Source organism: Amborella trichopoda, chromosome 1, assembly GCF_054954075.1.
Source record: "Amborella trichopoda isolate Santa Cruz 75 chromosome 1, AtrichopodaSantaCruz75HAP2 v2.0, whole genome shotgun sequence".
Taxonomy (NCBI): domain Eukaryota; kingdom Viridiplantae; phylum Streptophyta; class Magnoliopsida; order Amborellales; family Amborellaceae; genus Amborella; species Amborella trichopoda.
This window is the reverse complement of record NC_142336.1, coordinates 20,926,021-20,952,897: the sequence shown is the minus strand read 5'-3', so window position 1 is coordinate 20,952,897 and position 26,877 is coordinate 20,926,021. Positions and strand designations below refer to the sequence as shown.

General features: G+C 38.3%; 1 protein-coding gene across 1 annotated transcript in view; it reads right to left on the bottom strand.

The window, feature by feature from the left end:
* LOC105420308 (uncharacterized) overlaps positions 1-25,744 on the bottom strand; it is a 31,328-nt gene extending 5,584 nt beyond the window's left edge. Inside the window, exons 1-2 of the mRNA XM_011623501.3 lie at positions 25,260-25,744; positions 24,539-25,164 (exon numbers count right to left, since the gene is read on the bottom strand). Coding sequence (XP_011621803.2) covers positions 24,539-24,730 — 192 coding nt within the window. The 5' untranslated portion in view covers positions 24,731-25,164; positions 25,260-25,744. The remainder of the gene's footprint in view (positions 1-24,538; positions 25,165-25,259) is intronic.
* Positions 25,745-26,877: the final 1,133 nt, after the last annotated feature.

The window sequence follows — 26,877 nt, the reverse complement described above, 5'->3', positions numbered from 1 at the left end:
GGTATGTTTGGACCTATCTGGTTACGCCTGTAGGGACTATTTGGACTCATCCGGGACGTCGGTGAGGTATGTTTAGACCTGCAGGGATTGTTTGGAACCATCCAGGACGCTGGTGGGGTATATAGGTGACCTACTTGGGACGCCAGTAGGGTATTTTGTGAAATCCTTTGAGTTATGCAATGCTGTTAAAATATTTATATGCATTTCAATCATTTGGATTATGTTTAATTGTGCATTTCTGAAAGTGAAATTGTTATCCATAAATGCCTTTTGGCTCGCATTGTTTCTAATAGACCTCCCTTTTTTAAAATGCTTACATCTTCCGACTATGATTATTTTTGAGGACTATGATGATTACTTACTGAGTATCCAAATACAAGACCAACTTTGGAAGAAGTCATAGTTATGATGAAATTTTCTCTCTGTGACTTCTGTTCAAATTCACTATTGTAAATTTTGTCCCATCAAAAGATGTATATCTAAACCTTTATGTTAATACTAGTTATGAGTAGACTTTGTATAGACTCTTAGAAATGGAAAAATCTGTTTTAGTTCAATTAATGGTGAAGTAGAAAAATTTCGTTTTGTTAAAGATAGACTGTTACATTTCAGGGATTCCGGTGTTATAAATTGTGAATTAAAGAACGCAGTAAACTCCTCTCTAACCGAATTTTACCGAAAGTTCCCTCTCAAATATTATAAGTAAATGATCTCATTATCCGGAAAAATAGTCTGTTCACCATTTTTATACTATAATTTTATGCGTATATGGTATCATTTTTTTTCTGTTAAAATTATTATTATTAGAACTTTAGACATTGTAAATTATTAAAAATAAAATGTTTGCCTATTATTACGACTTTTAGACACTATAAAACTTAAGTGTAAGTGATGTCATTTCTGGTAAAATCATTATACGAAAAATTGATATTTCTGCAATTAATTATAATACTGCCAATACTGTGAGACGCATTTCTGCATTTAATTGTATTTTTGTTTGTCTATGAATTTTAGATACTTTAAGTTTTACCTATTCCTGTAAAATAATTAATTATGAAATTACATTCCATAAAATTGTGATATTTATGTGTTTAACTTTGGATTTCTATAAAAGCTCTTAAATTGATAATCGACTGCCTATTGGATTCCAATTCAAATATACCTGTTCGATCTGCTACCTTTCTGCAATTTTTATCCAAATTGTTTGATTAGTTACTTACAAATATTTCAATGAAAGTATTTTTTTAAATTGCTTCAAGTGAATTCCTGTTAATGATTTCAATGATACTTAGAATATACGATGTTGATGCTTTCTGATGTTAAAGAGTTTCTGAGATAATTTAAGTATGTGTGGACCTATCCGGGACGCAGATAGGGACTATTTGGACTCATCCGGTAGTAAAACAGATTTTTCCATTTCTAATAGTCAGTACAAAGTCTACTCATAACTATATCAACATGAAGGTTTAGATATACATCTGTTGATAGGACAAAATTTACAATAGTGAATTTGAACAAAAGTCACTAGGAGAAAATTTCATCATAACTATGACTTCTTCCAAAGTTGGTCCTGTTGTGCTTTCAACTAAGGAGGCTGCAATTACCTTGAAATTTTTTTACCATAGTTTGATGAGTTTGGCTACTCAGTAAGTGATCATCATAGTCCACAAAAATAATCATAGTTGGAAGATGTAATCATTTTCAAATAGGGAGGTCTATTAGAAACAATGCGAGCCAAAAAGCATTTATGGATAACAATTTCACTTTAAAAAATGCACAATTAAACATAATCCAAATGATTGAAATGCATATAAATATTTTAACAGCAATGCATAACTCAAAAGACTTCACAAAATACCCTACTGGTATCCCAAGTAGGTCACCTATATACCCAACCAACGTCTTGGATGGGTCAAAAAAATCCCTGCATGTCCAAACATACCTCACCAGCGTCCCGGATGTGTCCAAATAGTCCCTACCGGCGTAACCAGCTAGGTCCAAACAATCCCTGCAAGTCTAAACATACCTCACCAGCGTCCCGATGAGTCCAAATAGTCCCTACCGACATAACCGGATAGGTCCAAACAATCCCTGTAGGTCCAAACGTACCTCACCGGCATTCCAAACGAGTCCAAATAGTCCCTATCGGCGTCCCTGATAGGTCCACACATACTTAAATTATCTCAGAAACTCTTTAACATTAGAAAGCATCAACATCGTATATTCAAAGTATCATTGAAATCATTAACAGGAATTCACTTGAAGCAATTTAAACAATTACTTTCATTGAAATATTTGTAAGTAACCAATCAAACAATTTGGATAAAAATTTTAGAAAGGTAGCAGATCGAACAAGTATATTTGAAATGGAATCCAATAGGCAGTCGATTATCAATTTAAGAACTTTTATAGAAATCCAAGGTTAAACACATAAATATCACAATTTTATGGAATGTAATTTCATAATTAATTATTTTACAGGAATAGGTAAAACTTATAGTATCTAAAATTCATAGACAAACGAAAATACAATTAAATGCAGAAATCCGTAAATCTCATAGTATTGGCAGTATTATAATTAATTGCAGAAATATCAATTTTTCACATAATGATTTTACCAAAAATGACATCACTTACAAATAAATTTTACAGTGTCTAAAAGTCATAATAATAGGCAGAAATTTTATTTTTAATATTTTACAATGTCTAAATTTCTAATAAATCAAAAATAATAATTTAACAGGAAAAAAAATGATACCATATGCGTATAAAATTACAGTATAAAAATGGTGAACATGCTATTTTTCAGGATAATGAGATCATTTACCCATAATATTTGAGACGGAACTTTTGGTAAAATTCAGCTACAGAGAAGGAATTTACTGCATTCTTTAATTCACAAAGAGGGCTCAACGTTACTGAGAGGGAGGGGCATAAGAGAGAGTGTTTTTACAAAGAGAGAATCCAACTCGATCTCCTCTTTTTAAACACAAAAAAATATTATTATAATATATTATAACCCACCTCATACATGAGGTGTTTAGAAGGTTTTACATTAACACTTAAAGCCCACGCCCTTAGAGGACGTGGCACAAGAAACAAAAGGTGAAGGTAAAAAGAGCAAAAAAAAATGATGGTCCCTAAGGACCAAGTTTGGGATTGTTACATCTCTCCCCCTTAAAGAAATTTAGTCCTCTAAATTTGTGTACCTGATTGCTGAAACAGATAGGGGTATTTTTTTCTGATTTCGTCTTCTTGTTCCCAAGTTGACTCCTCTCTCGAATGATGCTGCCACAATACGTGGACCAAAGGAATATCTTTGTTGTGCAATACATGCAACCTCCTATCCAATATCAAGCTTGGCTGCTCAATAAAGGTCAGGTCCTCCCTGATCGATAAAGGTTCATATTTCAGGACAGGGGATGAGTCGGGCTGATATTTTTGTAACACTGGAATCCCTAAGATGTAACAGTCTATCTTTAACAAAACAAAATTTTTCTACTTCACCATTAATTGCACTAAAATAGATTTTTTCATTTCTTTTTTATCTCAAACAAAATCTGGGAAGTAGTTTTCCTTAAATTTCTCTAGAAATACTTCCCAAATCAAAGGTTTATTTTCTAGACCAATACTCCTTTTGCCATCCGCCACCAATGTTGAGCTTCACCTTCCAACATAAAGACTGCAAAAGTGACCTTATCATCAGGACATTCCATTACCTCGAATATTTTCTCCAATTGCATAATCCATCCCTTAGCTTCTTGTGGGTCTGCAGCACCTTTAAAAGAAGGTGGGTTTAATTTCTTAAATTGTTCGATATTACACCCACCATTTCCCGCAGCTGACTGCCTTGGTGTATTATTGTTTTCCATCTGATGTTGCATATGGGCAACCATATTTTCCAAGGCTTTATGAATTCCCTCCATATTACCTTCAGTCATTCAAGATCTTAACCTTGTACTAATCTGTACATACAATAAATATGACTTAGAGTACATTCTTTTCAAATTTCCTAAGAATCCGAAACCTATTGCTTTGATACCGTATGCGCATAAAATTACAGTATAAAAATGGTGAACAGACTATTTTTTAAGATAATGAGATCATTTATCTATAATATTTGAGAGGGAACTGTCGGTAAAATTCGGCTAGAGAGAAGGAGTTCGCTGCGTTCTTTAATCCACAAAGAGGGCTCAACGTTACTGAGAGGGAGGGGTGTAAGAGAGAGTGTTTTTGCGGAGAGAGAATCCAACTCGTTCTCCTCTTTTTAAACACAAAAAAATATTATTATAATATATTATTAACCCACCTCATACATGAGGTGTTTAGAAGGTGTTACATTAACACTTAAAGCCCACCTCCCTAGAGGACGTGGCACAAGAAACAAAAGGTGAAGGTAAAAAAGCAAAAAAAATGATGGTCCCTAAGGATCAAATTATTTGTATGGACCATCAAAGGTAAAAAGTTTTTTTTTTTTTTTTTTTTTGGGTTTAGGAATGTTACATTCTCCCCCCCTTAAAGAAATTTAGTCCTCTAAATTTGAGTACCTGATTGCTGAAAAAGATAGGGGTATTTTTCTCCGATTTCTTCCTCTCGTTCCCAAGTTGACTCCTCTCTCGAATGATGCTGCCACAATACGCGGACCAAAGGAATCTCTTTGTTGCACAATACTTGCACCCTCCAATCCTGTATCAAGCTTGGCTGCTCAATAAAGGTCAGGTCCTCCCTGATCGATAAAGGTTCATATTTCAGGACATATGATGAGTCGGGCAGATATTTTCGTAATGAGAATACATGGAAGACATTATGGATGTTTGCTAATTCAGGCGGTAAGGCAAGTCTATATGCGACACCTCCGACTCTCTCCAAGATTTCAAAGGGTCTGATGTAACGGGGGCTCAACTTTCCTTTCTTGCCAAATCTCATGATGCCCTTTATTGGCGACACCTTCAGGAAGACCCGATTACCTTCCTCAAATTCAAGGTCTCTCCGTCTGTTATCGGCATAACTCTTCTACCGACTCTGAGCTGTCTTGAGCCTTTCTCGAATTAATATTATCTTATCTGAGGTTACTTGGACGATTTCTGGCCCCAAAAACCTTCTTTCACCAACCTCGTCCTAACAGACAGGTGACCTGCATCTCCTTCCATACAGGGCTTCATACAGTGCCATTTGAATACTGGTTTGGAAGCTATTGCTATATGTAAACTCAATCAGGGATAAATGGTCATCCTAACTTCCTTTAAATTCAATGACCACGCCCTTAGCATATCTTCCAAGGTCTGGATGGTCTTAAAAAATAATCATAGTCGAAAGATGTAAGCATTTTCAAAAAGGGAGGTCTACTAGAAACAATGCGAGCCAAAAGCATTTATGGATAACAATTTCACTTTCAGAATGCACAATTAAACATAATCCAAATGATTGAAATACATATAACTATTTTTACAACAGTGCATAACTCAAAGGATTTCAAAAAAATACCCTACTGGCGTCCCAAGTAGGTCACCTATATACCCCACCAGCGTCGTGAATGGGTCCAAACAATCCCTGCAGGTCCAAAGATACCTCACCGGCGTCCCGGATGAGTCAAAATAGTCCCAACCTGCATAACCAGATAGGTCTAAACAATCCCTGCAGATCCAAACGTACCTCACCGGCGACCGAATGAGTCCAAATAGTCCCTATCGGCATCCCGGATAGATCCACATATACTTAAATTATCTCAAAAACTCTTTAACATCAGAAAGCATCAACATCGTATATTCAAAGTATCATTGAAATCATTAACAAGAATTCACTTGAAGCAATTTAAACAATTACTTTCATTGAAATATTTGTAAGTAACCAATCAAACAATATGAATAAAAATTGCAGAAAGGTAGCAGATCGAACAGGTATATTTGAAATGGAATCCAATAGGCAGTCGATTATCAATTTAAGAGCTTTTATAGAAATCCAAGGTTAAACACATAAATATCACAATTTTATGGAATGTAATTTCATAATTAATTATTTTAGAGGAATAAGTAAAACTTATTGCACATGGGTTAGTCGATTCTAAGAGTCGGGGGAAGCCCGTCGTGGGGAAGGTTCCATGTGAGGACACTTACACATGGGTTAGTCGATCCTAAGAGTTGGAGGCATCGCATATAGACTTGTCTTACCGCCTAAATTAGCAAACATTCATAATGTCTTCCATGTATCCTCATTACGAAAATATCAGCCCAACTCATCCCATGTCCTGAAATATGAACCTTTATCGATCTGAGAGGACCTGACCTTTATTGAGCAGCCAAGCTTGATACTGGATAGGAGGGTGCAGGTATTGCACAACAAAGAGATTCCTTTGGTCCGCGTATTGAGGCAGCATCATTCGAGAGAGGAGTCAACTTGGCAACGAGAAGACGAAATCAGAAAAAACTACCCCTATCTTTTTCAACAATATGGTACAAAAATTTAGAGGACTAAATTTCTTTAAGGGGGGAGAATGTAACAATCCTAAACTTTAAAAAAAAAAAAAAAAAAAAAAAAGAAAAGACCTTTCACCTTTGATGGTCAATACAAATAATTTGGTCCTTAGGGACCATCATTTTTTTTTGCACTTTTTACCTTTACCATTTGTTTCTTGTGCCACGTCCTTTAGGGACGTGGGCTTTATATGTAAATGTAATACCTTCTAAACACCTCATGTATGAGGTGGGTTAATAATATATTACAATAATATTTTTCTTGCGTTCTCTCTATACAAAAATACTCTCTTACGCCCCTCCCTCTCAGTAACGTTTAACCCTCTTTGTGAATTAAAGAACGCAGTGAACTTCTTCTCTCTAGCCGAATTTTACCGAAAGCTCCCTCTCAAATATTATAGGTAAATAATCTCATTATCCTGAAAAATAGTCTATTCACCATTTTTATACTGTAATTTTATGCGCATATGGTATCATTTTTTCTGTTAAAATTATTATTTTTGTTTGTTAGAAATTTAGACATTGCAAATTATTAAAACTAAAATTTCTGCCTATTATTATGACTTTTAGACATTGTAAAATTTAAGTGTAAGTGATGTCATTTCTGGTAAAATCATTATGTGAAAAAATGATATTTCTGCAATTTATTATAATACTGCCAATACTGTGAGTTTTATGCATTTATGCATTTAATTGTATTTTTGTTTGTCTATGAATTTTAGATATTATAAGTATTACCCATTCCTGTAAATAATTAATTAGGAAATTACATTACATAAAATTGTGATATTTATGTGTTTAACCTTTGATTTCAATAAAAGCCCTTAAATTGTAATTGACTGCCTATTGGATTCCATTTCAAATATACCTATTCGATCTGCTACCTTTCTGCAATTTTTATCTAAATTGTTTGATTGGTTACTTACAAATATTTCATTGAAAGCAATTGTTTAAATGCTTCAAGTGAATTCCTGTTAATGATTTCAATGAAACTTTGAATATACGATGTTGATGCTTTCTGATGTTAAAGTATTTCTGAGATAATTTAAGTATGTGTGGACCTATCCGAGATGCCGATAGGGACTATTTGGACTCATCCGGTACGCTGGTAAGGTACGTTTGGACCTGCAGGGATTGTTTGGACCTATCCGGTTATGCCGGTATAGACTAATTGGACTCATCGGGATGCCGATGAGGTATGTTTGAACCTGCAGGAATTGTTTGGACCTATCTGGTTGTGCCGATACGGACTATTTGGACTAATCCGGGACGCCGGTGAGGTATGTTTGGACCTACAGGGATTTTTTGGACCCATCCAAGATGCTGGTGTGGTATATAAGTGACCTACTTGGGACGCCAGTAGGGTCTTTTGTGAAATCCTTTGAGTTATCCATTGCTGTTAAAATATTTATATGCATTTCAATCATTTGGATTATGTTTAATTGCGTATTTCTAAAAGTTAAATTGTTATCCATAAATGCATTTTGGCTTGCATTGTTTCTAATAGACCTCCTTTTTTGAAAATGCTTACATCTTCTGACTATGATTATTTTTAAGGACTATGATGATCACTTATTGAGTAGCTAAACTCATCAAACTATGGTAAAAAAATTTCAAGGTAATTGCAGCCTCCCTAGTTGAAGGCACAACAAGACCAACTTTAGAAGAAGTCATAGTTATGATGAAATTTTCTCTTTGTGACTTTTGTTCGAATTCACTATTGTAAATTTTGTCCTATCAACAGATGTATATCTAAACCTTCATGTTAATACTAGTTATGAGTAGACTTTGTACAGACTCTTAGAAATGGAAAAATCTGTTTAGTGCAATAAATGGTGAAGTAGAAAAATTTCGTTTTGATAAAGATAGACTGTTACATCTCAGGGATTCCAGTGTTATAAATCTTAGGGTGTGACACTACCGGTCCCTTCTATTCTCTCTTCTCCTCTTCTCTCTCTTTCCTTTCTCTCTCTCTCTCTTTCCTTTCTCTCTCTCTAAGATCAACCAGCGGCTATCCCTTCAGTTCTCTTCTCCTCTCTCTTTCTTCTCTCTCTATCTCTCTCTATCTAAGACCGATCGACGGCCAAGCCACCGAACCATTCTCTTCTCTCTTCTCTTCTTTTCACTCTCTTTCTCTCTCTTCCCTTCTTCTCTCTTTCTCTTCCCCTCTTCTCTCCCCTCTTCACCTCTTTCTCTCCCTTCTCTGTCCTCTCGCTCTTCTCTCTCCCTATCTCTCTCTCTCTGAGACCAACTAGTGGCTAAACGGCCGGTCCCTTCTCTTCTCTTCTCCTCCCTCTCTCTCTTTCTTCTCCTCTCTATCTCTCTCCCTCTTTGAGATCGACCGGTGGCTCCATCTCTTCTCTCTTCTCTTCTTTCACTCTCTCTCTCTCCTCTTCTCTCTTCTCTGCTTTTCACTCTCTCTCTCTCTTCTCTTCTCTCGTTCTTTCTCTTTCTCTTTCTCCTCTCTTCTCTTCTCTCGTTCTTTCTCTTTCTCTTTCTCCTCTCTTCTCTTCTTTCTTTTCTTTTTCTCTCTTCCCTCTCCCTCTCTCTCTCTTGCCCTCTTTCTTGCTCTCTCTTCCCTGGTTTTCTCTCTCGGCCTCTCTCTCTCTCTTGCTTTCTCGTTTGCTCTCTCCCTCTCGGCCTCTCTCTCTTGCGCTCTCTCTCTTACCCTCTCTTTCTTCCTCTCTCTCTTTCTCAGCTCTTGCACTGTCACTCTTGCTCTCTCCCTCTTGTGCTCTCACTCTTGCTCTTTCTCTCTCTCTCATTTTCTCCCTCTTATTTCCACCCTTTTTCTCTCTCTCCCATCTCTTATGAAATTCCTCCTTTTTGTCTACTTCTTCAACCCCCACACTATCTCCTCTATCATCATCTCACCGACAACATTTGGCTATATTTATTCATTTCATTTATTTATTTGTTTGTTCGTATGCCTATATGAGGATGTTTGATAAGACGGCGCCGAAAGGCCGTTTGAATTGGTAAATAGTCTCGTATCATCCCACCATTCTATATATCTCTAATGACAAATCAAGGTCTTCTGACCGACGTATCTGGCGACCTTATATGTGTGTGTTCATGAGCCGCAGAGTGCAGCAAGGGGGCTAAAGCCGAACCAGTCTCAGACTAGAGGGCTTTTCGTCGCTAAGAGGGCGTCCACAAAACGCCCAAGCGTGTCACGGAACCGTCGTGACGTAGGTCCCACCTCACACCACACAATCCTCTCATTAGTTGGTACCTGTCCGTACGTGCAGCTCACACATGTCGCAATTCTCGAGAGAGCGATCACGAGCCGGACCCAAATCTGGGTCCCAGCGTGGTCATACGACCCAACGAGATCGAGGCCCAACCAATCAGCCCAGGAAGCCTTCATCAAGGGACAACAAACTTTTAAGGGGCATCATTTGGCAGATGAGTATCTATGCTGGCATAAGAAAGAGAGTAAACTTGGAGTAAGATTGATATGGAAAAGCCTATGATCATATAGATTGGGAATTTTTGGACTATTTGATAGGAAGAATGAGCTTTGGAATGAGATGGAATCTACATCTCTTTTATTTCTAGTTCATGAATCACCCAAAGGATTCTTTCACAGCTCTCAAGATTACACATCCACTCACTATTTCTTTTCACTCTCACTAGGTAAGCCTTTAGTCGTGTGATGAAGAAAGAAGTGGAGATGGTTTAACAACCAACCCAGTCCTTTCGAATTTGGAAGTCGCTAATGATAGTTTTTTTTTTTTTTTTTTTGCCATGGTACTTTTTTGTAAATCATATCCCATTGGATTAAACTTAGAATGAATATATATGAGGAACCTCAGGGTAGCTCCAATAGGCAATACGATGAGGGAAAGTAGACTTAGGTGATTTGGCTATGTGCAGCTCCAACCTAGAATAGCACTGGCTAGGAGGAGTGATTTGGTTCAAGTGGAAGGCTCTAAAAGGGTAAGGAGAAGACCCAAAAGGATATGAATGAAAGTACTGACGAGAGATATGGTAACTTATAGTCTAGCTAAAGGTATAGCCCTTGATAGAGCGAAATGGCAGAACAGGAATCTTGTAGCCGACCCCAAATAGTCGGTATAAGGCTAGAATGATGATGATGATCATATCCTATTCGATTGAGAATGTGAAGCTCAATATTAAAGCGTTGGAGATTGTATCAGGATAAAGAGAAAATCGGCTTAGCAATGGTGGGGGTAATGTACAGAAATTACCTAACAATTACCTTGGCCTACCCATAGTGCAATGGGAGACAAAGTGATAGACAAAAGGCTATCGACACCCATTACACAGAGATATGAAAGAATACATCGGACATCGAAATCTTATGTTCTATCATTTGCTTGTAAGGTAACAATAATCAATTTGACCATGAGTAGTATTCTGGTTATTTCATGTCCCTTTTCAAAATTTACGATGGCAATGCAACAATGAAAATCATAAGTTCCATTTGCTAAGTTGGGAACGTTTACAAACCAAAATCAACAAGGTTTAGCATTAAACATCTCTGACTAGGAAGACAAAAGACTACTTGGTACACACCATTAGAGATTCTTGGTATATAAGAACGCATGGTGGTAAGGATTTTAGAGAAAAAATATGAGAGAAGGAGGGAGTTTTGCTGTGAGAAAGCTTAGTAGGTTGTCTAGGGTTGTGGGGACGTGGGGTATTGATTCCATGGAGTCAGATTTCGTGCGCGGATTAGATTAACGGTGTGGAATGGAGAATTTTGGTTAGTTAAGTGGGCTGGAGATTGATCTATGGGTTACTTTCTCTGGGTCAGCTTGGGATGGCTACTAAACATTCAAGACAAGGTGGTGGAGTTGGAGATAATGGAAAAAGGGAAGAAAGTACAGTTCAGTGTCCTTGTTCTACAAGGAATCTTAGGAACAAGACAGTCTTTACTGATAGGAGGAATAAGAAAGATGCAGAAGAGAGGACTAAAGTTAGTCATTTCTTGGACTCTAGCTAAAACCAAGTTCTAGGGCTTCATGATGCTAGGTTTTATGTTAGATTGAGTACAAGTAACCAAAAAAATCTAGCTAATAGAGAGAAGGAAGGTTACTTGGGTTCCACGCTTAGAGGGTATTAGTACTCAAACTTGCACAAATCACTTGGAATCAACACCCTATCAATTCCGGATGACCCATACTCGGATGATTTGAGTCTGACCCTACCAGAATTTGCCCGAGTCGCATAAAACATCTAAAAAATATTCTTCAAAAAACAATGTTTTCTAAGGATGGGACTCACCGACCCGACTTGGACTAGCACTGCCAAGTTCTATACCCTATTCAGGGTTTTAAAACATTAAGGCAAATATAACCTCAATTTCGATGCTATCTCTTGTGGCAACTTGAAAGGGGATGGTATTTATTGTTGGGGATAGCTTGGATACGATGAAGTTGACCTGTTCAGGACTGGTGGGTATTCATGGCCCAACAATGGCATAAAATTTGGCTCCGCACTGCCCTCGAGGAGAATCCCTTTTGATTCTCAAGACCATTTATAGTGGATGGGATTTCCTAAATGTGATGAAATAGGCAAGTGGTGAAAGAAGCAATTTATATTGTGGGTGGCACCTAGAGAAATTGCTTTTTGTGAAGATACATGTCTCAACTTGTCTTTAAATAGGCTCTCAAGGAAGGCATATACAAAATGCATACATCTTCACAACAATGAATTACAGTTCATCATCATCATCATCCAAGCTTTATCTCCAACTATTTGGGTCGGCACAGAGTTGTTGGAGGCAAGAGTGGGCTCGGTTCGGGATTCACCGAACCTCCCTATAGTGGAAGCTCCCTGGGGTTAGGATCGGTGTCCATACAATGAAGAAGACAATGAGCGAGATCCTTGGGTGTATGGGAGCGAGATCCGATGTCAATGTGTTCAATGTTTTGATTAGCAAGAATCTAAGCTCCACTATACAGAAAAATAAGAATGTAAGTAGAGGTAGACGAGTTTCCTTGGTTCAGGAATCGAGGTTTAACTATGTCATATAATGGGGTTCCTCCTATTCTAGTATCAATATTTTTGAAGTATAGGAATCAAGGTCCTTAACTGGATTGGCCCTAAGGCCCGCAAGTGCCATTTACAAGGATCCTTTATCAAGTGCCCCCCCGGCCCGTAATAATGGATTTATTTATTTTTACGTGAATAGCAACGGGCTAATTATGCAGTTCTATAAGTCGGTCTTTCTTATGACCACTACATCTTCAGGCCATGACTCAAGTTTGGCATGCACCATACCCTTTGAGTCCTCAGCAACCCGGAATCCTACCACACAAGAGTCTTCTTCGAATATAGTCGCCTCTGCTTCCATTGTTTCTCAAAGGCTAGCACTCCGAAGGGGCAAGAGGACAAGATGAACTACTGTCTCTCTCTCTCTCTCTCTCTCTCTCTCTCACACACACACACACACACACACACATACACACTGATGTAAAAGAAGCTTTTTAAAGCTTGAAAGGAAAGAATATATTCTCATCTCACACTCGGATTTAAGACTCTAAAACAATAAAGCATCATAAACATAAGATTTTAAATGAAATATACATTTTCACAATTAAAAGGGATGGCTTACACAATAAGACTTAGTAAAACTATGGGTCACTCTAGACTATGCCTAGTTCAAATTAAAAATCTAAAATAATAGAACTTTGTTCGATGCGAAAATGGGATTGGATCTTAAAATCATGAAACTTATGATTCCTAAATAATGGGAACTTCGGACAATGGCAATCGCTAACCTGGTATCATCCATTAATGAAAGTAGAACCCACAAACAAGGAACCCAAGATTTTAATGTACCAAAACCTTGGACCATGGTTGATAAGAGCGGGGATCTATTTCAAAATGGAACTGGATTCCACTGATGGATGGAACATGGTCCCCATTTCCTAGGAGCGAGTTCCCAAAATCGAAAAAACAGGGTCCCCACAAGATCCCTTGTAGGAACCGTGGGATCGAGGTTTTGGAGCGCGATCGTCACCTTATCCACAAAGTTCCCTTAACTATGGGTCGGCACGACAACGTATATGACAATTGATTTTTTTTTTTCTTAAAAAAAAGGGAAATTTACATACAGGGCCGTTTATAATACTGTTATAACGAGCTAAAAATAAGTCGTTATTACCTGGAAGGATGGAATCCCAAATTTTTTTATATTTTGCTAAGTTTACCCCTTGTCTGATTTTTCAAACCTCAGACTGCTTTGTAACCCCGACAAGTTTGATTTTTTACCAAGTTTTCCCTCGATTTGATTTTTCAAAACTCGAATTGCTTGGTAACCCTGCATTTCTCATTTTTTGCCAAGTTTGCCCCCACATTATTTCCTAAAAAATTCAACAAAAGGTGTTCTGTTGTTTTGGACATCAGACCGCCTTCTGTTCTATTTTTTTAAGTAGACCAAGCAGTCCGATGGTTCGAGCATCAAACCGCATTCTGTTCAATTTTTTTCACTAAACAATGCGGTCCGATGTGCGAACCATCGGACCGCTTGGTTATCTCAAATATCACTACCTTTGTAATTAATGATTAAAGATCTTTCCACATCTTTTGGTTGTCTAAAATATTCCATCTTTCAAGAACATTTGTCTTATTGTTTGCCTGATAGCTCTCAAAATAATTGTTAAGATAAGTTTTTTTCTTTCTAATACTTGCAGGGTTAAATTGTTAGGACATGTTTTCTTCTTTCCAATACTTCTCCCATAGACCTGCGGGGTTGAGGTCAATTTCTGACTCGAACTTGCATGAGACTATTTGAGACAACCAAATAATTCGATGATTCGAACATCGGACCGCATTGTTTAGTAGAAAAATTGAACAGAATGCGGTCCGATGTTCGAACCATCGTATCGCTTGGTCTACTTAAAAAAATAGAACATAATACGGTCTGATGTTCAAAACATTGGACCGCTTTCTGTTGACTTTTTTTAGTAAATAATGCAAGGGAAAACTAGGCAAAAAAATGAAAAATGTTGAGCTTACCAAGCAGTTTGAGTTTTAAAAAATGGGACTGGGAACAAACTTGGCAAAAAGTCAAAATTGTCAGGGTTACAAAGCTATCCGCGGTTTGAAAAATCAAACCGGGGGAAAAGTTGGTAAAAAATAGAAAAAAATTGGGATTCCGTCCTTCCAAGTAATAAAAGCCTATTTTTGGGTCATTTCATTATAACGATATTATAAACCAGTCCGTACGTAAATTTCCCAAAAAAATAAAGGAAAAAGAGAAAATTAAATAGGCTCTCAAGGAGGGCCTATAGATATCAACCTTGAAGCCGCGTAAGTTTTGATCCTTTAAATGGATATCAATCTCCGGAAATAAAACAAAAGTAAACAAATAAATCGCAATATAAATTAACAATAAGAAGAAATGGACAAGAAATTATCAATTTAAAGCACATAAATCCTGCAACATCATATGATTAAAACCAAAAATCAAATAAAAGACTACACCTCAAACTTTAAGGTTTCACTCTCCAATGCATTAAAATATTTCATAAAGGTTTTCCCCTAAAAAACACCAAGATTTCATACACAAAATTCAACCTCATCAAATGTAGAAGAATCTAAAAATAAGTGTCTAGAAAGCTAAAGGACTTTAAAAGTTTTGGAAATTGAGATCTTGAATTCCAGACAGCCACCTAGGTGCTTAACTAAGATTCTTGTTGCAGTTTATTAGGGTCCATTAATTATTTGTATTTGTGTCTTAGGATTCCAACACATATATTAACATTGGGTACAAAATTTGTTGCCTAAGGCCATATCTTGCCTGTCAATATTAGCCCAAGTGCATGCTCATTCTGCTGTAATGTATATTCAAACATACATACTTAGTGCTCTACCTTGCATATTCCAGTTCTTTATTGAGCATGTGAGGGATCTTGTGAGTAAACAACTAGAGTGCAGTTGTCTTGTGAGTGCTCGTCATTCAGTTCTTAGGTTATGAATGATTTTCTTATCAGTAATGAATTATTTAGGATCACTAAGATCATTGCAATGCCTCACTGAACAATGTGCAGACCTCTGACCTTTATGCCCAAAAATGGGCCATATGACTTAAGTGTGCCTACACGTCCTTTTGACGAGGAAACTGTCGACAAAAACACCCAAGAGTATACTTTTACAAGAATGGGGGAGGAAGCTGAATTTATCGACCCAGCTCACAGAGAGTGTTTGAGACCAAAGCATTTCGAAGCGCAAAAAATAAGATAAATCACGATGAGAAGAGGTATCAATGGGTCCTAAAATAGTAACGGACGAATAATTGGGTATTCTTAATCAATGAGAAAATGATGATGAACTTGAAGGTATCTGGATCATAATGATGGTCTCCTATTTCATTTCTCCATAATTCAAAATAATAGTTTTAATTGATTGTACACAAATTGTTCTTCAAAGTGGGGAAAAAATATTCATTAAAAACAACTGAGAAGTATCACTTGTATAAAAAATGATGAGGAACTTGATAGCATCTGGATCTCAACAATGATATCCTATTTCGTTTCTCCATAATCGAGAAGAATAATTGGGTATTCTTGAGGAGAATCTAATTTCATTTCTCTGTAACCTAAAAGAACAATTTTAACTGATTGTACACAAAATTGTTCTTCCAAGTGAGGAAAAAATATAAAAAAAAAAATAACAGAGAAATATCACCTGACTCGAAAAAATTTGTATAATATTATGGACAACTTCCAAAAATCAAAAGACTCATTCGCCCAACTGCTAATAGATGAAAGAGTGAAACATGTTACTAGGGAAACTAGATCCCAAATACCCAGGGACCGCAATCGATATAAATTGGGGTCCTCGATCTATAAATATAAAGCATCGCAGTCCCAATGCTGAAGGAAACTAGATCCCATTATGCGACAGACAGGGTTCCCAATTCCAAATTCCAATGGTGTTTGCTTTAATTATTTTAATTTTTTATATGATTTATGCATTTTACTACTCTAGTAGCAATCTAAGCAATTTAATTCTTGATGTTTGGGATCAATACATGATAAGGATGGAGATTCCCAAATATAGGGATCAAGATCCCGATAAGGATGAAGATCCACAAATATAGCGATCGGGATCCCGATAAGGATGGAGATCTACAAATATAGGGATCGAGATCCTTGAATCGTAGGATCGAGATCCGAACATGATAGGGACCAAGAACCACAAATAGAGGGATTGAGAACCAAGTCCTTACGAATAAGGAATCGAGATTCCCATAAGAGCGAGCTCCCTCGAGAAAAAAACAAGGGGCTCCAGTCAAGATCCCTGCATAGAGGTACGGGATCTGCACTTCGGAGCCGGAAGCAAGCGCTTTAGGGGCGCTCTTGGCAACTAAGGGTTAAACAATTCTTCTAAATTATATTGTCCAATGGAAGTAAATTCAAGGACAAATTCGGATTTTAAAGAACTAACACATACTGAGAATGGTTCCTTTACAGTTAAATTCTATAATTATGTTTTTTAGGTTTAATGTGATGGAAGTGATGGTATAGGCGATTCGTTGTATGACCTCAGGTGACATGGTGGTCATATGGTGCTAATGAGGAGGAAAATAAGTCAAACTAGATTAAAGGTGGGTCTCAGCATGCTTGTAATGATGGATTGTGGAAAGCATAGAATCTCATGTACCACCACACTTGGGTTCTCTAGTGATAGTTAACTTACAATTGCATCGTAGCTCCCTCTTGTAAGGAGGAGAAATATGCTCCATTATACCACATGAATAATATTGGAATCCAATTGTAAATAGAAGTGATCGATAAGGGCACATTTGTCCTTTATGTATATTTTTGTACTATGCTTATTTTTTATTTATCTACAGCTCATATAAAGACTCAAGTGTACAGTAGAAAGTCTAAGGGCAGTGTTTTTAAATGCTACAAATACAAAATACATGAAACGGTGCTAAAATGGTGAATGTTCGATTCCTTTCCTCTCTCTTGTTTCTCCCCTTCAACATTGTTGTATGGGCCAGCATCAGTTCAAAACTTTCTCATCAAATAATCCATTAGAAAATTGTTTCAGATTAGTCACCTTAAACCCACTGCTTCTACTTTCTTGTACATACATACATACATACATACATTATACATACATACATACATACATATATGTTTTTTTGGTTCATATCCCATGAAACTCTATCAGTTATATTTAGAAAAAGGGTGTGAACTTTTAAAATTACCTTACTTCTCCATTTATTTATTCCAAGCTATAAAATGAGTAAGGGCACTTTTGTCATTAGGAAGGATCTGGTTGATATTTTCATTAAAAGACAAGGGCAATTGTGGAGTAAAACTTTAGGTATTTTATTACTATAAATACCATTGTCTTTTAGTAAATATTTCAAAAATGCTCTTCTCGAGATGACAAACACGCCATTTGTCTTTGAGTAAAAATATCACCAATAACCTTCCCAATGACAAAAATGTCGTTACTTTTTTTTTTTATAATAAATTCCGTTACTTATTTTATAGTCATGGAATAAAGAAAGGGATTCTTAAAGTAATTTTTATCATTGACACCCCTTTCTAAATGTAACCTACAGGATTTGATCGGGTGTGAACCATAGAAAAACCCATATATGTATATACGTATATTGTCTGTGTGTATGTGAATATATATTGTTGCTCAGATCTATGCATTAGAATCTCAGGCAGATGTCAACAGTACAGACTGCTGATGTCACCTGCTCCAATCCCTTCAAACCAGAAATTTGACGACGGCTTCGAATCGACACATGGAGTGGATTTTTTTACAGATACATTGAAGAAGTTGGATATCTAATCAAAAGTGTTTTGAAGGAAACAAGGTTTGCACCCTGTATTAAGGGTTTTTCAAAAATGGTACTTGTTTGAAGCATCGATCAAGGCAAACCAGTAGTGCATCTTATTCTTTTTTAACATTCAAGTAACATCTGAGATCAAAAGAGCATCAAGTTGCATGCTCTCTTAACCCTTTAGTACTGCCTGCTTGGACATGACATGTTTTAGAAATTTATGCACATGTATAATATCATATTTGGATTCGCGAGAGAGACGAATAATTTTGCCCAAGTCTTACTCATCTAAGACTGAAGTTTTGTGAATTTTGAAATTTTGGAATTTTGTTAATTTTTGGAAATACCAAAGGGCAAAAATTAAACGTAACTAAAAGTAAAGCTTTCTTTTTTGGGGTTTCCATGAATACAAAACATTTGATCTTGAAAAAATTGGGGTTTGGTGAGGGTTCTCTTCCAGTAAGATACTTGGAAATGCCTCTGTTCCATGGTAACCTGAAGCACCATAATTGTCAGAATCTCGTAGGGAAATTCATTAGCAAGATAGGAACATGGCAGGCTTTATTCCTCTCTTATGCAAGTCGGTTACAATTGTTGAGATCGATACTAAGTTCATCAACCATTTTTTGGGTTCATCATTTATACTGCCAAAGCGCACATGCAATATGTTATAGCGGCTTCAGAGAAATGTTTTATGGGTTGGTACAGCTCATAAGAAGGGGGTTCACTTGGTAAAGTGGAAAAATGTATGTTTGCCAATGAAAGAGGGGGACTTGAATTGGGGATTTTCTTTATGAAGACAGACAAGGCCTTTTGGGGATTGGGGAAAGCCATTCCCATTACCTTGATGGCTTGGAGAACATCTCCTTGTGCTTTGTCAAGCGCCTCCAAAAAACTATTTTCTTTGATGAAGTCAGACAAGGCCTTCTGGGGCTTGGGGAAAGCCACTCCCATGACCTTGATGACTTGGAGAACATCTCCTTGTGCTTCGTCAAGGGCCTCCACAAAACTAGAGCCCACTGAGACTTGATCAGGGGATCCCAACGACTCTGAAGATTGGCAAGATTGAGAGGGAGAGGGGGCGCATCTCCTTGAGATCGAGCGAGGGGAGAGAGGAGGAGAGATGGGGGGTTGGGAAACACTACTGGGAGCAGGCAAGTGAGGAGAAGGTGGGGGTAGAGGGTGATCTGCAGGGGGTTTCTTAGGGGTTGGGGGAGGCTCAGAGCACACCCCAGGGTGGGCAGAGAGAAATAGGGCAGAGATGCCGAGGGAGAGGGGGGGATGGAGAGGGGGAACCTCAATGATTTGGGAAGAGAAATGGGAGACACTAAGGGGGGGCGGGATCACAGAGAGGGGGGGAAAAAGGGAGGTGGGGGATGAACGAGGGTCCTCCGAAGGACAAGATAGATGGGAGAAGGCAGGAGACCTGGGGAGGTTGGAGGGGGGAAAAGGGAGAGAGGTAGCTACAGAGGGGTCTTAAACAAAGGGAGGGGGGGCGAGGTAGGGGGGAGAGGAACCAAAAACTCATGTGAGTCACTAAGGGGGGTCGAAGAGTGAAGGAGAGGAGGGAACTATGAGGAGGATGTTGCGGCCTGGAGAGGAGGGGAGAAGAGGAGCAGGAGCGACACCTTACCCCTGAAGGGTGGAGCGCTAGCAGGAGCAGGGGAGACTGAGGACTTCGAAGCCGCATGCGACTTGGATCTGTGGGCTCCTAACGGGGTCGTAGAAAGGGACGCTCGAAGGGAAGAGGGGCCGCACGAGGGGCGAGTAGAGGGTAAGCAGGATGCCAGGGATTGGACCAACAAGGAGGGCGAGAGAAGAGGGAGAGGGTACAGCTGGCCCCTCGGGCAGGGGGGGGCGGGCAGGGAACACTTGTCCTGCTAGCATGAGATGCATGGGAAGGGCCATTAAAGGGGGATGTGAAGGAAACACGGGATGGAGAGAGACGCTAGAGAGAGGGATAGATAGAGGAAGATGAAGGAAAGCTCACCACATGGCCTGAGGAAAAGGCGAGGATGGGCGCGTGGCTTAGATTAGAAAGGCTACTCAACAACTTACACAAAAAGGAGGACACCGAAAGGAGAGAGCCTAAGCCAGAGCTGAGAAAGGAAGACCTTTCATCCAATGGAGGAGGGGTGGGAACCCGGGCCTTGGACCTCTCCTTCTCGAGCCCTTGGATTGAAGTAGTCTATGGCAGATGATGATGGGGCCATGTAGCTGCCGGGGATGGCCTGATGCCGAGAGCTTTGGCTGGAGGGCAAAGGGGGTGAGAACGCACTCTGTGGCTGGCTTGAATTTCTAGCTATGATCTTTCCAACGAACAAGGTTCCAGCCCTCCTGGGATCTCGGAGGAGGAGGTGCAACTATAGCCTGCTGGTGGAGCGAGGATGAAGTGGCTGTCAGAAAAGATGACTTAAGGGCGGAGAAGTCGGAACCCAAGCCAAGTACATCCTATAGTAAAGGCCATTGGAGGAGATCCAAATAGTTTCAGGAATAAGCTCCTGGGAGTAGCGCACGAGCAGTTGGATGGATCCAACCAATGGATGCTATTGAAACCACCACAAGCATCATCAATGAGCTTGTAGGTTTCAGGGGTGCAAGCATGGAGACGGATATTGAACACTTGAAGCCAGATATGTCGAGAAAGGAAGGCATCTAGGCTGGAGATTCATCTAGAAACAGAAAGCGAGGCCCCTTTGAAAGGGGTATCGAAATTCGTAGGGCGTTTAACGCCGCCTCCTCAAAGGGAAAGGAGAAGAGGATTCCCCCTCGCTGTAAAGATCTGCATTCGAGGTGAGGTTTGTTCCAAGATTTTTTGACCCATTTTTTCAGTGCCCCTAAGGCCAGCTCTAAGTGGATGAAAATGGCCCACGAGAGAGATTTTCAGCACCTCGAGGGTATACGATTTACTGACTTGGAGATGAATAATCAAATCACCGCTCAGCAATGACGACAGGGGAGACGGGTACGAGGGAGAGGGAGAGGGGGAGTGAGAGGTTGCTGCGAGGGGGGGAGGAAACAGGGAGGGGATGGCTACGGAATAGGTGGATGTAGTTTTGGTAAATAGCAAGGAGAGGAGGTGGAGGGGGAGCAGGGGTGGAGTGGAGGGAAGCACTCATGGTTCCTCGTCTTTAGGAGCCTTTTGGTCCCCTTTCTCTGCAATTACAAACTCATACACAATCTCACCAATCTCAATTAAGCTTTTTAATCGTATGAATCGGAATCAGGAATCGGAAATCAGGAATCAAGTTAAAAATAAAGCAAGAGGAGCACAAATATAAAGTATCGTTCGTCGCTTTGCCCAGCATAGAAACCAACACAATGGTGCCTAGGATTTCCAAGCAACACAAGTCATTGTTGTGTAGGAAGTAGGGTATCAGGTTGTTTTAAATACTCTAACCCAGAACCGCTGATGAATCCAAGTTGTAGAATTTGTAAAGCAAAGACATTCTCATCTCTAAATTGTAACCAAGTGTTCCACAAGCGCCTGAGTGTGGGCAAACATGCCTAGGATTCCATGCAACAAAAGCCATTGTTGTGTAGGCTACACTGAGCATCTCATGAAGTCTCCCACCACTGTTGATGTTATTGTGTACCCACAACCAAATAAATCATATACCTGGAAAGTTACGAAACAATTATATCCACATACTTAAATTGCACCAAAGATATCCAGCCATAGCTGCCAAAACCTCCAAGAAAGGGCAGCACCACAATAGAATCTCACCATGTTTCAGCCATTATATTGGCAGTTTATATGTACCAAAAGCTTTAGGTGGTTGGATGAGAGAACGTAGATATCAAACCGTTGAACTGCAAACAACTAGCAAAAGCTTTTACCATAGTGACATCCATTCCTTGAAACCCTTTCACAACACCAAAGGAAGGCACATGCCAAAACTTTTAATAGTAAATCGAAATTAACATGTACAGTATTAAGGTGTTCGGAAGTCCCATCCGAACCAAAGAAAAGAAGGACAATTCAAGAGTAAGTCCAAACTAGACAGAAACCCCAATACCCCCTTTAAATGTAGTTTGTATACATCCAATACTTTTCACGTCACACCTTTAACTCAATTATTGTTTTTTCTTGCTTTTACCCTCCCCCGAGTCAAAAACTTAATATGTTAAATACTAAACTACCCTTTCAATCTTCCCTTACCTATTAAAGCACACTCTCCCTCCCTCTCTCTCTCTCTCTCTCTCTCTCTCTCTCTCTCTCTCTCTCTCTCTCTCTCTCTCTCTCTCTCTCTCTCTCCTCGTCCGAAATGGGAAAGTACGGTCTGACACAAAGTGTGTCAGACCAAGATAAGGCTTCTGGAATTTGAAGCCTGAATGCGTCCGCACGTGAGCCTCATACTGGTTCGACACACTTTTGGGCCAAACCGTGTTTTTTCATTATTTTTTCCACGGTCCGGCAAGAATGTTCCGGACCAGAAGAACATGGCAAATAAATGCAGTCTGGCAGAAAATGTGCCGGACCAGCTTGTAGTTTCTGATGACCGGTCCAGTACTCATTTCTCCTAGACCAAATTTTTGGCCATATTCTTTCAATCCGCCACTTGTTTTACTGTGCCTAAGCCAAACCACATTTATGGGCCAATTCTGCCCATAAATTTTGTGCCAAATCGATTCCCATTTTTGCTTCGAGCAGTGTGCCACGTGAGTTGACGGAAACATGAGAGTACGTGTAGTAAAAAGGGTAGTTTTGTCATAAAATTACCACTGTTTGCATGGGGGGTAACAGTAAGAAAAAGCAGCAATTAGGTTAAGGGTGTGACACGAAAAGATTGTGGGGTTGAATGTCTACAAAGCACATTTCAAGGGGGTACGCATAATATTCTCCCTTGTTTTAACTTAATGCAAACCTACATGTGCTAAACCTTGTATTTCAGAGCATAGATGGTGAAAAGAGCATCCAAAATTATTATAGCCAAGGACAAAAGGCCACTTTTACTGGAATAGCATAGGTGACTTAGAACCATCAATACTCTCACTATAGTATATTTCTAGGCTGAATCTGAGACACTCTAAGGGAGAAACAGATCTCTTCTAAAACAGTTGCATACCTTAAGCAAACATTAATGCTGGAAATCAAATGTTAATATCCAAACCTGTCATACATAGGGGAAAAAATACAAGTAATGCCCACTACCACAACATGTCAGGCACCTCAGCCACCCAATAGTTTTTCAAAACTATCTTAAACATGAAAAACTATCTTAAACAGGCCCATCCATGTCTATGTTGTGGTGAGAAGCAACAAGAGAAGTGAATAGAAATAACACAAGAAATCAATAATGGTCCTATCTAGAAATTACCATCAATCTTCCCACCACCAAAACACGCGAGGAACCAGAACACCCTTAATTTTCCAAAAGTATCTTACATAGGCATCTATGTCTATGTTGTGATGAGAAGTATCAGAAGAAGTAAAAAAGGAACACAACAAAGCAACAATGGTCCTGTCTAGAAATTATCATCTCTCATCAAAGCAAGGCATCTTCATACACAAACTTCTTAGAAGCATAATTCAAAACTCCTAGAAATAGAAAAACCCTTTCAATCAAACCATATGTTATGCCAGTCACCTCTGGTGCCAGTTGGACCTTTTTCTTTCTTTTCTTTTCTTTTATATGATTCATATGTTCATTTAAGATATTTTCTGATTACCACTAACAATAAACAAGTCAATGACAAATACCTCAAAAGTGAAATATTCATACAAGAGTTTCAGAGTTCAAGGATTGCTTATTTATGTGAACATACCTACACAATATCGATGATTCTTTTTTCTTTCATCAGTGATTCAATCACAAGAAATTCGTTAAGAATTCTGATGACTCACCAATGCAAACTATTTCAAAACAGAATGAGTGAGCAATAAAAATAGAAAATGAACTCGTCTCCATTATGCTTTTGTCATGCCAGCAAACAAAAACACTATATGGTATAAAACTCCACCAATGTACATGATAATATGAATAAGAACTCGCCAACTTATCACCAAATAAAAAATAGTAAAAGAACTACTTGTAGCACCAAAAAAATAATATCAGTACCGAAACAAATGTCAACATCGAAATTAAAGAAAGCAGAACGAGAATCAAAATGCAGTGGTTCATCAAACAGATACCGCACTGATCTTAAGATGCCAAACCGAAGTACGTCCATTTTTAACAATAAATGTTCACAAAGAAAAGAAACAGCACAGGGCCTATGAAAAGGAAACAACACAGTGCACGCGTTCACGTCTATAGAGAGAGAAAGAAATTACCTGCAAAAGCTCCAGTAGTTCTTCCAGAATGTGTAAAGCATCCCTAATTGAAGAGAGACTTTTCATCTCACTTAATGAATCGTCAGAATCATTCTCTCTCATCAATTTGGAACTGAAATCATGTGAATAACAACAATTGGGGTGTTGTTGTGCTCCTATTCCCAGTAAATCGCGGTATCCATCATCACACATTGTCGCTTTGTTGCTGCCCCAACAATAAACTTCTTGTTGTTGATGGTGGTGGCTGTTTAGGCTTTCAACCCTGTTATTGTTATACTTGTATCGCTGAGCTTCTCAAATAGGAACCAAGCCCGCTCAATAACAGGCTCAAGCTTTCCCACTTCCATCTCTCTCTCTCTCTCTCTCAAAAAAGGGAAACTACACTACTTTCAGATATTTCCCACTTCCATTCTTTCAAGGGAAACTGCACTATTTTCAGATGCTAGGGAAATGCAAGTGGGCTCCCTCCAAAGCGCCCACAGAGTTCAGGCCATTCTTGTATTAATTACTGGTCATGCTCTTGTGTTACCGCGCGACCACCTTTTCGCATGATCCCAAGCCCGAACCTGGGAAAACCTTTTCCAGCTGAAAATTTGCGGTTTCATTGTTGATTCACCATGTGAAAACTTTCACCGGAAAAATAAAATAAAAATTAAAGAAAATTTGTCAGTTTTAGCTGTTAAAAACAAAATTACCTAATCAACTAGAGTCGGGCATTTACCTGAGAATAATACTCTTTGAACTCCGAATCATATTTTTGGTTTCCACTCTTGGATAGATATGGTCTGACTGATAAATCAAAAAAGGACACGGTTTCTGTTAGTCCTCGGACTCTTATATAAAAATGTGGTGCCCATTAATAATCAGAATCAAAATAAATTTTGAATCTGATTTTTAAGGAATAGATTATTCCTATCATGGGAATTATAGTATTTTAGAAGGAAATATTTGAACAATTGATTTTATTTTATTTTTTTTTAGAAAATATTTAAGCCATCGATTTTAGAAGGAAATATTTGACCCATTGATTTTAGGAACATCGTCCCTAAGGTATGAACTACTTTCCTTTTAAAAAAAAGCGGGGGGCCATGTGTTGATGGTGATCTGACGAGACCACCGGCTCTTTTCCCCTAAATTATTAAATGTAGAAAATAAAATGCATAGTTAGTGGTTCTCAACACAAAAATTTTTAGTCGAGTGGGGTTAAACGTGTGAACCACAAGAGTCGTGCTTTTGTTGTCGTAGAGAAGATCATGAACAAGGAAAACATATGCAATTGTTATATAACGGGAAAATATTAGAGGTTACTAGAACGGAAAAAGGAAGGCCAAGAGTCATGGGCCATCCAAGGATGGAATAAAACGTGAGGAGAGCTTGAGGCTGAAGGCAGAGCCCAATACTTTGTGTGTCCCGTGGGCTTTTTCTTATGATTTTTTCCCTTTAAATTATAAATTTGTGGTGTACAAATAAATAATAAAATAAATTTAATTAAAAACAGGTGGCCTAGATAATGTTAAAAAAACAAGTGACCTAGATAATTTAAGGAAAAATTTCATATAGAACTTTAATTCCTCGTATTATTTTATAGTAGACCCTCTTTCCATTTTCTTTCAAGCAGCATAAAGAAATCCCTAACGATCCCTAAAAGAGAGTCACTGAATCTTCAATGTCTACTATCTCTTAGACAGAGTAAAGCCGAATTATTTAATCCTTCTCTAGTTAATGGTTTTACTGCTATTTGTACAAGACCTATATGAAGATAGTTATAGCCCTTTTTGATATGATCTGTAATCATTCTAGTTGAAAAGAGTTGAAAGCTATCTTGATTTTCCATAACTGAGAGAGTTTCTGCAATTGTTTTTATTGAAAAACTGCTTTTAAACTCAAATGTTTCTCTTTTATAAATATCATTTGAGGGACCGTTGGAATATTCTAGTTTTGCAATTGTTTCTCAATATTATCTATTATTGTTTCTTCACTATTATTTACTCGTCGAGTATTATTACTAGAACTACCAGAAGCGGATCTATTCGATAGTGTTCTAAACAAATTTGTCATTTTATCTTAGTTTTTTCTTTGAGTCAACCGGAAACAGTCGCTGCACCTTATGGCCTTCCTGGCTCACGGTGGACTTTGGGTCACAACAACTTTATGTATGTTAACCAGATAAATGTACAAATTGGTTCAGTTTTCTACTGAATAAACTCGGCTCTGATACCATCAATAGCGGAAGAGGAATAGATAAAATTTATAAAGAAGAACGAGTAACATTCATACATAACAACATTGATTATAAAATAGAAACAGAAGTACAGAAGCAAAACAAAGATAGTCAGTTA